Source organism: Phaenicophaeus curvirostris, chromosome 5 (genome assembly GCF_032191515.1).
Source record: "Phaenicophaeus curvirostris isolate KB17595 chromosome 5, BPBGC_Pcur_1.0, whole genome shotgun sequence".
NCBI lineage: Eukaryota > Metazoa > Chordata > Aves > Cuculiformes > Cuculidae > Phaenicophaeus > Phaenicophaeus curvirostris.
In genome coordinates, this window is record NC_091396.1 from 9228412 (window position 1) to 9240277 (window position 11866).

Sequence of the window (11866 nt, forward strand, 5' to 3'; positions counted from 1 at the left end):
TTTATGTCTTGCATTCCCAAAGACGCAGAAAACACTACAGTTTTCTTCATCTCAATTCAGGTTTGCCTGGTTTAGGTCAGTGGCCCAGCCACGTAAACTGTTGTGGTTAATAGGAATTCTCTGGAGGAAGGCAGCCCCTTGATACTCAAAGTCAACCTTCGGGAAGGCTATTGCAGTGGATAGAGAAACTGAATAATTTAAACCTATTGTAGTTGTTCCAGTTTGAAAGCATTGCAATGAATATTGTATACGGACAGGTTAGCTAGTTGAGGTTACTGCTACCACTATGCAGCTTTCTCTGTGCGATAGCTTTTAACAGCTTTTGACTGTGAGGGTTTTTTTAATAAGCAAAAAATAACTGATGTATATAATGCACTAAGAATTTATAGGCAGGAGAGGTTGTTCAATGCTAGTGTTGCTTATTACAAGAAAATACAGAAATCTAGTCAATTTAATATTTTAACTCAATAGTTCAAATTAGATCCTTAAGCTGCAGCATTGATAAATTTTCCTGTATGCCTGATTTTCCCCCTTACGCTAGAGTATAATACAAAGATATGTATCTTCATTTAACTCAAAATATTTTTATTGGGACCAGAAGATACAGGATAACAGAACTACTTTTCTACCTTACAGTTATGATAAAATGCAATTGCTTCGTATTTTGCAAAAACTGGGACAAAACCTGCGGAGAAATTTAGGATCCAAGCTCTGCTCTTATACAATTGGCCTGACTAGGCCTTAAGTACTTGGGCGTCTCCAGGTAACTTGGCCTTAGAGTCTTGGGTAGGAGTGGAATGGTCAGTATTTTATAAGGTAAAAATTGTCTAGTGGAGCCTTTTTTTTTTTCCTCTTTTAAATGAAAGAATCCTAGATATCTGAGATACATTAAAGGGATCTTCTCATCTTAAAAATTATAGTAGTCAAGAACAGGTGGTCATGTTGTTCCAACTGTGTATTGCTACTTGATCTGGTAAAGACCTGATAAGGTCTTTGTGGAAGCATAAGATGTTTTATAATAGTCTGCCTGTAACTTTACAAAGAAAAATGGACAATTTGTCAGCAGTCTGGGTGGCTGGCCATCTTTGAATTTTTCATAAGCCTTTTTCTTTATATGCTTTTTAAAAAGAATGCTTTGGAAAACTTTCCTGAACTGACAGTGATCACTCGGGATTCTAAGACAAAAAGTGGAGGAACATCTGTGTCCAAGATCAAAATGAATGGTAAAGCTTACAACAAGAAAACACTGAGGGCTTCTAAATCGGCTGCTAAATCAGCACAGGTGAGTTTTCAGAGGATTTATTGCTGCCACCATCTGACTTCTGATATGATAACCACATTTATATAAAATACCGCTTTATGTATTAGCTCTTTCTGGTAGGCTTATCAAAATATTAAATCTTTTAGTGAAGTGCTTTTTCTGTAACAAGAGAATGTTAAAAAAAAACCCAAACGCTTAAAGCAGAATATCAAACCATTGTTTTAACTCATTTGTGAAACACAGTTATCTACCAGTAGGGAAACAAAATAAATAATTTCATAATTATTCTCCTTTTTAAAGTTCTGTGTTTAGACCCAAATGCTCTAATCCTGTATGTTTATACAAGGAGTCTTCTGTAGCAACTACTCAAGATGGCAGGAAGGTGTAGTAGTGGTACGCCGAACAGTAGAGCCCTGTTAGAGCCCCTTTGGCTTCTATCACCACCAGAACAAGGACTGAACTTCAGACCCTGTTTCTGCCTGTAAATATATCTCACACTCATATTTCTTGCCAAAGTAACATAAGTGTTTGGTAAGTATAGATCAGCTCTTCTGAAGCATAAACTGAATGCTTTTTTGCAATGAATACCCATCAATCTGGTAGAAAAGTAGTTAAGCTTTGGTAATTCTTGTAGAAATTCCTGAGGAGAGGGGGTGTTTTGTCCCTTTTGGACTTGCAGTGTGTTCTGGAGGATTGAAAGCGCTCTCAAACCTAGTTTTGATAAGGTAGCATGGTAGGGAAAGTGGAGATAATCACATTGTAATATAAATTACAGCGTACCAAAATATATCAAAGCAATTATTTGAGTGAAGTACTCCATTTCTGTATTGTTAAAAACAAATATGTTTCCAGAAGAAAATGTCTTGTATCTCTGACTTGGAAAATAATATGAATTTATCTAAAATAACTGTTCTTTTTGCAGGAGTTTACAGTAGATCCGGAAAAAATACAGTTGTATTCTTTGTATCACTCACTCCATCATTACAAATATCACATATATCTAACATGTAAAGAAGAGGTAAGTATTGTTCACTTTGAGGTACTTACTTATTGAGGGAATAGAGTTCAACTAAAGGGGCAGTTCTCCTTCTTGGTAAATGAGTATGGATTATGGCCTCTTATTTTAATTAATTCGTTATGGCAAACAGAAGGGTATGCTGAGCACATCAGTTGCCCCTAATGGGCACAGCTGCCTGGAGTATTCTGAAATGAAGCTTAGGAGTTTTGTATGAAATTAATTTCCCTCAGGATAGGTAAGCACTGTTATCCAAAATAAACCAAACAGATTTTATCAGTATGTGTAACTGTTCAGATCTAAGAGCTGCTTATTGTCTTAAAATGCCCACTTTTTTATTTTCTCTGTATATCCTTGATGGAAATATTCCAGGTAACAGAAATATGAGAATTGAGCTCTGGCTCAGTTAAGAAATGCATTTTCAGGGGCATTTTTCCTTGCTTTTGAAGCTTAAAGATTTTCTTTTGAAGAAGGGTTGTACTTAACTGCAGATTAACGTAAAAGCAAAAATTCTAAGATGCTTGAAGCCTAACACGTACATGTGTACACATCTCTTTCTCTGCCCCCTTTCTCTTTTTCTAAATAGATTTCTTCTGTGCAGAAGAAGAGTGCAGATCTAGGACAGGAAGAGATTGTGCAGCTGTGCATGAAAAATATAAAATGGGTGGAAGATCTTTTTGAAAAGTTTGGCGAACTGTTGAATCGAGTCCAGCAGAAATGCTCATAACAAAAATGTGTCCCAGATCTCACGTTTTTCTATGGCACTAACCTGATGGAACAGAAAGCTCAGAGAGGCTCTCATTTCTTTTACAATGCCAAACTGCGTTCTTGTTTGTAGCCATTTTTATTTCTCTTCATGGAACTTTGTGCCTTGGCTCTTGCTGAGGAAAAGTGATGCTGCCAAGGAAATCGGTCCTTTAGCAATTGAACTAAACGTAAACCTAACCACATTTTTAACCTGAGGAATTATTTTCTATTTTGTAAACTATTGGGTAACTTAGTTTTATTTTCAGAAATGTTTTTGACAAGTGAGAAAGCATGCACTACATATATGTTTTTCTTTATTGCTATGAAAAGATAACAACACTTAAAATACTACAGATTTTTCCATCCCTGACTAAGCAGCAGAAAACTCAGTGTTGGGGTGACCTAATTTTTACATGTCTGGCCACCAAATTTAGTGTTTTTTACATTTTGTGAACAGAGCCGGAGTGACATCAGTTTCTGCATATGTATGTTGCCATCATAAAATCCAGAAATGTCATTATGCTTTATGGACTCCTTTTACTATTGTCATGTTCAGGAAACTGAACATGGAGTTGGTGCAATCCTATGACTGCTTTTTGTGTCAAATTATATTGTAATGAAAGACAATGACCTTAACTATTTTCCCTGTTTTGAAGAAAAAAAAAATATTTTCCTTTATACTGTGTTGTTTTTTTTTCTTTTGGGAAAAAAAATTCAATTGTACATTTTATCTCACTAATAGTTGTATTTTTCACAGAGAAAATATTGTGGTTAAAATTGTTTCATGTATCTTTGTAATACACTTTCCATTGTTTTCGGTAAATCCTATTCATTTATATGTTGATTTCATATTGTAAACTATATATCTCAAGGTAACCCTTTTGTTTATACAGTTTGCTTCAGTGTTAACCAGAATAATGCATACTAGTCTAGTTTTGCTTTAAGTGTAGTTGTGTTAGACACTGCAATTATTTTCTGATACGTGAAAATAAATTTCTTACTAAACTAGCACTTGATTAACTGAGAGTTTAAATGAAGAGCTACTACCCTTTATCTTTGTCAACAAAGATTGATGATTGAATAGACTATATGCAGTGTTAAACACAGCTTACATAATTGTTTGTAGAGCTGGCAGTTGCAGAGTTGTTCTCTTTTTGGTGCCTTTCAAGCCTTCGGACATCTTTGTAGCTTTTTTTCCCCCCCCTCCAGTTTGTTAACAGTTAGTAGTGCCACTAGTCACACTCAGACAATGAATGTAATGGGCTCTAAGCAGGAGAACATTTTCTTAACATTTGCCAACGGAATGCCTTACCGAGTCATTCAGAATAGATATGTGCTCTACTGGCGTCCACGAAAATAGTCATGTTGGTCTTTTTGCAGATAATGTAGAAAAAAAAATTCCATTCCTTTGTCCTTTCACTGCCACTTTGTGCCTTAATTTCAGCCAAGAAAGCAGGGTTCACCATTCATTGGCCAAATGAAATAATGTTCATTGCCATGTCACCTTTTTTCCCCTGATATCTGTTTTGATCCTATTTAGTTGTTAAATATCCATTAGACCTTAGAACTGTAAAGAGTTTAATGGATAGATGTGAAGATGAAATTATTTGATCTTGAGTAATCAAGTAGAGGTTTGAATATTAAAGTATGTACAGAATTTTAGCTGATTAGTTTTAGAACCTTATAGGATGTTTACCATATTTCCAAAGCTTTTCATCTTTTAAAAGCAATAATTCTTACAATTTGTATGCAGACTACAATGAACAGAAATGGGTGTATATGTGCCCTTGACTTTTTTAAAGCCCCTTTGTAGGGTCACTATCATGTTAATAGATGCATTGTGCTACTGCTGTGTCTACTATAATCAAGGAGAGCAGGATGGGTTTGAGTTTAGGAAGAACAGGCAGATTGATGGAGCGATCATGAAGCCAATTCATTTTCACGGTGACAAGAAGGGTAGCCACAGTCTCGAAGAGTTGCTATTGTTTCAGTCGTACTGTGTTGCATCTGGTAGTAGGTAGAGTTGATATGGGGAAACCATACAGCAAAGTTACCAACATTGGTAGCAATCAGCTAAAATTATTTTAATGTAAATATGCACACTGGAGATATAGTAGAAATGTGCCTGGTATAGTCTTTAATCGATAGTGGGGGTTCCCAAATTTCTTTAGTGCGTTCCCTTACTGGTGGGGGTCGTTGGCACTGTGTGTGGATTCCTGAGAGGTATTTGGTTGCCCAGACAGAGTTCTGTTGTCACAGTCTGGGAATTCCTAATCTGTAGTTTTAAATATTATTACGATACAGACTGAAGGAACAATAAAGTTGGCTCCTTGATGATACAGTAAAGAACTCGTCAGACTGTGTCTCTTGCATCCCTTCCTAAAATGACTACAAAGCACCTAATTGAGAGAGGTCTCTGTGCTTTCTAAATGAGTTCTGGACTGCTACTGTATACTTACTCTAGAGTTTTGAATTTAGAAGTAGCTTTGGGAAGCTACTTGTTTGAATCCAAGTCCTTAGAAGCTGAAAAAAGAAATGAGAGGCTTTTGGAGTAGCTTCTCCATGTTTAAAAAGAAGGTAATTTTAGCAACAACCATTAAAAAAAAATGCAAACCACAGAAAACCGGCCAGGATGCTCTGCACTGCCATAGAATGTGACCTGGCCTTTTTTTGGCTGTTTTATTCCCAAGGCGAGTTAAACAAGCACCATGCCTGTAGAAGACTTGAAAAATCTTGAAAAAGAGTAACTGCCTCAGAATATTAAGGATTATTGTAATGGAGCTTCTGTCTTTTTGTCTTGGCTGCAAAAATGGTGGCTGGATTATTAATTTACCAGATGAGAAGAAGTAAAAACTTGGAACTCTCAAGTGTGTTGAAGGATCATAAATCAAAATAAAGCTATGTTAGTGGGATTGAAGAGGGGCTTTTTTTATACTGAAGCAAACTTAGAAAAAAGTCAATTGCAAATTACTTTTTTTTGCACAAATACTTTGTTTTGTTGCATTTTAGGTAATCGATTCTGCACCACACCTCGATCTTTTGGGGTTTTTTTTCTTGAAGTAGGTGAGGTCTTCATCCCTTAACATCTGACAGTGGGAAATGAGCACTCATTTGACTGTAAGAGAAGATGCACTAAGAAGGAACGAAACTCTCCTTAGACTCTGAATTAGAAAAATAAAAATGAAACTAATTGCATGATGAATTATTTGGGTTTTAATTCCACTGTTTTTTCATTTAGTATGACGTCCTCGTTTACAATAGATTTGTTTTTATTGAAATACAGTATTTCTCTTAAAGGCAGGTTTTCTTTGAGATGCTACTTCCAAAGTTTTGCTAGCAAAAAATCAGAGACAAAATTGGATTGAAAAACTGTTTCTGAAAACGGCTGAGGACTTAAGGGTCTTTGAAGTTCTGTGACATGTATTGTATTCCTATATTGTCGAAATGAAATACTACTTTTTAAAAAGTGAAATCTTACAGGCTGTCTTCCAAGTAAATGATTTCCATAGGAAAATATATTTTAAATATTATTTAAATATTTACTACTATTTAAGACAGAAAAGCTAAAATTATGGTCACAAAATGTCAGCGTGTCATCAATCATTTCTCGTCTCATTGCCAACACTTGACATTTGGTTTCTCTTACCCTGTTACATACCAGTGCATTACATGATGCACGTTCTGCCATATCTGATTCTTTAAGCTAATTATAATGACATGTCATTGTTAACAAATGCATGTTTTTCTGCGTATCTCCTTTACATACAGCAAAAATGAAGCTAGGGCTAATTAAGAGATACTTCATGCGGTCTTAGTCCAGATTTTCAGGTGGTCCGTAATACATTGTATGGAAATGTGAAGAAGGACAGTTTTGTACCATTCATGATGTTATTAACTAAATCCATTAAAGTGAAAACACTTTTTAAAAAAACTTACAATGCTTAGTCATTTATTGTTCATATTATCAAGTCTGGAAAAGTTAGATTGTTGGAAAAGAATTGGCAATTTAGGCTGCATTTTCTGACCTCAATATAAAGAAATACTGTTCTAGGGTTGTTTTTTTCTTCCTCATTAGATTGCGTGGATTGAGCATGTCTGGTTTATCTGTTTGGGTTTTTTTACATTCAGGGGTCCTAAATGTGTGAATTTCTTTCCACAATACATCTGCCAGGTCTGAAACTGGTATGATAAGCAAGGAGTCAGACAATTGGGGTAAGAGAGAGACCGCTACTGTAGTTGGGGTGGTTTTTAGCTATACTGTTTTCTTTTCTCCTCTTTGTTGCTAGAATATCATCTCTATGTACCCACAGGGAAAAAAATAATTCTCTAGAGGGTGTTAGTTGGGTTCTTTTGTTTTTCAATTACAATTGCTTAGATATTTTCTTACGAATATTTTTCCACTTACAGAGAAGGCTGAAGTCCCATGATTTGGATAGGATATTGGCTGTAAGATACAGGGTGTGTTTTTTCTGAGCCACTTGCTTACAGAAGAAGGTGAATCTGAAGGGTTGGAATGTATTTTTAATGATCCTGTATGTAAAAACCACTTCCCATATTAAAATGAGTATAAAATGGGACGTTTGCCCATGAAGTTGATTGTTTTTTCCCCAAACAACACTTTGTGAAGTAGGTAGGCACAGAGAATGTCCCATTGCTGTGTGGAGGTTGAAGCTTTTGATACTGTGTTCCAGATATAGGTTATAATTTATGAAAGAAAAAAAAAAAAAGCCAGAAGCTGAGTTTATGCAGCTTTGTAAAGGAGAACAGCAGCTCCTACTTCCAGCAATTTGTTTCTAAGTGTCTCAGCCAACCAAAATAACTTGTTATGCATTAGGTGTCTGCATCTCCTGTAGAAATCCTAACAAATCCTTCTTTCATTTCCAGAAACTGAAGAACAGAAAACTGTCTTAAAATTCTTTTAAACTGATCTCTTGTAGGAATGCAGCAATAAATACAGAGAACGATTTGTTTATAAAGGAATAAAATTAAAGGTGAGTTGGGGAAAACAACAAATAATCTTTTGCAGGACTGCACTTTACCTCATGTGTCTTAGGTTTCTACTTTTGAAAGTTCCACAGGACTATTTTGTGTGTGTGTGTGTTTATTTTTTGTTGGGATTTCTTGGGTGTTCTTTACCTGACACACAAAGGATCAAGGGATTTAACAGTAGCAGCAGTGCCCCTGAGCAGGACTGAAGGAGCAGTTAAGACCTTTCCTTTCAGGCAAACCAGCCTCAGAATAAAGTGGGAGGGCTCATCCGTATGTGATGGTTCTTGTAGCAAGAATCTAAGGGAGAGGAGAGGTGGGAAGTTGGAAGAAACATGTGGGTCAGATGTGAGAGGACATTAGAAGGGAAAAAGAGTTTAAAATGAGTGAGGCCAGGGGACATTTTGGAGTGGAGGCAATTGAAGAGCAGGGAGTGTAGGAGTTGGGAGCTGTCCTAGTTAGGAAATGGCTTCAATTAGGCATGCTGCAATGTTCACACTGATGGAAAAGCAAATGACAAGCCAGCAACGTGATCTGGTGGCAGGTGGACATCCCAGCAGAGGGTCCCACCAGAGGGCTGTTGGCATTTTGCCATACACAGTCACTCCTTAAGATTAATTCAATCTCGTCTGAATTCTGCCTTTGTTTTGCTGTAGAAAAGGCTTTTCTACAGTTTTGAAAATATGGATGCTAGTATATCTGCATACAAGCAGTGGTTTTTCATTGCCTCCTATTAAAATCCATTCAAGAGTGTGCGTATTGATGGACTGTCGTTCCTGCTCAAGTTTTCCTGTATTGTCAGTGTCCCAACGTGTATGAGGAGAGCAAGAGCTCTTTTAAGAAGTGTTTGTATTGCAGTCACCTGAGACTTTTGCAAATGCAGTTATATCATTGATGTCCATGCGAAGAGTTTAAAAAAACCTCTTAAGTTTGTACTGTGTCATAGCACGAATGGATTTCTCTCTGTGAGTTTTTGAATTATCATTCAAAATAAAAAAATGCTACAGCCCTGTGCAAACTGGGATGTTGATGTAGCTATGGGAATTTATTTTGAACTAAGTGGCTAATATTTAAATCAGTCTACTTGGCATAGATGGGTGTGTGCATGGTAAGCATACAGTGAAATAGCAATTAAAAGAGTTATTCAAGTACACAATAGTGAGAACAGGAGTAATACGAAAATGTGTGAGTAGTGATGCTAGTGGTACACTAAACTGTAAAATTTCCATCCAGTATGCAGTTAACGTATTAACTTCATAATACTGTAACTGAGTCCTCATGAAACATACAGAACAGTTAACTATACAGTTTGTGTAACAGCTTCAAAATCAAAGCATTCATCTTTTTCTAGATAAATTGGGATGTTCACACACATGAAAGAATTGTGTGTCTGATCCTGTGTACGTGATAAAGATTATGAATGGTAGCAGCCGCTCTTTGCTCCAATTTTTCTTTTTTCATAGGTGTTTTTGGTTCGAAATATGATTAAATCAAGTCCCTCTTTATTCTACATGTGTTATTTGAAATCTTAAACTGTATCATGGGGAGTACAGGCTGTAGCCTTCTGCAACTTCCCAGGGCTTGTGATAACAAGGCCTTTTAAGTAAAATAATGATCGACATCATCAAACTGTTCGACATCGTTGCTGCTAATGTGATTTGTTTGTGCATGATTTATGTATCACATTTTTGCTGCGGCAACAGAAGGTAAATTACATGATAGTTGAGTAAAAGCTGAAGCATCGATGTGGTTAGGTCAAATTGGTAACTCATTCAAAGCTCAGGGAGGATAACTATTTAGATCTGTTCTCCAAGTAAAGCAGTTCTGCTGGTTTCTGAAACTACCCGGATTTTTGGTGTTGGTCAGCATGTTGAAATTGTTATTCCTGCAGCTTTGGCAACAGAAGAGAGTAAGAATGGTTTTTATTTGCTTCAGTGCAAGGTCCAGTAACTTTGTTTGAACAGCCAGAAAGGCAGTTTGACCACAGGCAATGGACTTTGTTCTGTGAGAATCCAAGTGTTGCAATTCCGCAGCCAAGTGGCTAAACAGAAGAAAGGTAATGGCCAGTGTTTGGCCAGGGCTTGTTACTTTCTTTTTGATGTGAACTCTACTCTTTCTCTTTGAGTTTTAGAAGTGTAGCAAGACTCTCTGCAAGATGCTTCCAGGGCCATTTTCCCATTCCTAAACTGTGGGCCTGGCAAAACATAGCATAATTGAGTTTGGTGGCCCCAGGACATTGTACAGTAATATAGAATGTGAATTATAGATTCCTGCTTGTAGCGTACATCAACAGTAAGCCTGATCCTCTGCTCTAGAACGCAAGCCTTGTGGTCAGCGTGAATACAGTTGTTATATAGCTCTTTTCTAAGGAAGTCAAAAAGCATGACGTTCACCAAAATCAAAATGGTTAGTAGTAGGTGGGTACGGTTGGACTTGATGATCTCAAAGGTCTTTTCCAACCTAGGGATTCTGTGATTCTATGAAGTCACTGCTTATTCAGCTGGACCTTCACAGGCTCTCCACAATCATACAAGCTGATGAGAGCTGCTCCCCTAATTCTTTGTTAACTTGCCTAAAGCCACTTTTGGCAGTAACATAAATTAGTGAATCTGGGGTTTTGTTGCAATGTACAGGAGTTAATAGGCAGCCACTGCAGCTCACCTGAGAAATGGCACCTCTTAAGGTTAAGATGGTAACTTCTAAGGTTTCAGTTATTTGTGTCTGGTTGTACTTGCTCGTTCTGGTTGAACAGGCTTCTGGTGTGTAGATGATGAGGAGTCTTTACTGCTCTTTGAGGAGTCTTCCTCCAGAGTTGCTAGGACTATGCCATCCTGCACACATTTAGGTATGAGGAAAAGTTGAAAAATCTATTTAAGACAAAATTCCTTTGTATTTATTAAGACCGAGGAGCAGAGTCTTGTCCCTGTGTTTTGGTGACATCGGTAACAATCTCTGCCCCCTGTACACTTCCTTACAGCAAGCTGTCTCAAGTAATTATGGGTCCAACTTGCTGCTTTTATAGCTCCTGTGTGTGGATTGTTACTCGGAGTGCTGCGAGTTCCACCGGAGGTCAGTGTGCACCAGCACAGACTCAGCATGTGCCTCCCTGCCCTTCATTTGCCATTGCCCTGCTTGACTTGGTCCCGCAGTCACATTGCTTTTCCAGCCCAGGAATGGAAGGATTGCGCTCCTCAATAATGCACCCTTTGTCGATTCAAACAGTCAAGTCATCCAGAAGCGTCTGTCCTGGGAACTTGTTTATTGTTCCACTCTCTTTAAAAATGCAAGGGTGGAATCCTTACAGATTTCACATCAGTATAAAATACTGAAGTTTGTGCTTTGGGAGTAAATTAAACCCTTGTCTAGGCAGGAGTGTGCTTGCAAGTAGCTGCTCCATGGCAGGGCAGGTGTGGTTGGCACCATGGGTTGTGTTATAGGATCTATGGCATTGCTGTATCCTACACAACCTACTACTAAGTGGGTTTTTTTAATTCAAATGTACATAGGAAGCTGGAACTAAGCTGAGCGAGTTTGTGCACAACCTGCTGTGCATCATAAAGGAGAGTGTCGGTCATCTCTGACCCTTGGAGTTCAGCCCCAAGCAAATTTCTTGTGCTCTTCATAGCAGAACATCTTACGTAGTAGTAAGATTGATTCACCATGGGAGTTCTTTCAGCTTCCTTTATACCTGTCTAGCATATCAAATAGCCTTCTGCAATCCAATATTGTATGAATAGCCACTCATTGTATTAAATTTGAGATTAGTAAAGGTGGAAGGAAAAGTTTTCTGATTTTTACCAGACGGTTCCGCTATTAAAAAAAAAAAAATACTGGGCTCTATATCTCTGTGCAATGAA

The 11866-nt window shown here is 37.4% G+C and overlaps 1 protein-coding gene across 2 annotated transcripts in view; it reads left to right on the forward strand.

The window, feature by feature from the left end:
- The window catches only part of QSER1 (glutamine and serine rich 1), a 45598-nt gene extending 38643 nt beyond the window's left edge, over positions 1 to 6955 (forward strand). For both annotated transcript variants that reach the window (XM_069857498.1, XM_069857499.1), the window contains 3 exons: positions 1130 to 1282; positions 2184 to 2279; positions 2863 to 6955. In XM_069857498.1, coding sequence (XP_069713599.1) covers positions 1130 to 1282; positions 2184 to 2279; positions 2863 to 3003 — 390 coding nt within the window. In that variant the 3' untranslated portion in view covers positions 3004 to 6955. The remainder of the gene's footprint in view (positions 1 to 1129; positions 1283 to 2183; positions 2280 to 2862) is intronic.
- Positions 6956 to 11866: the final 4911 nt, after the last annotated feature.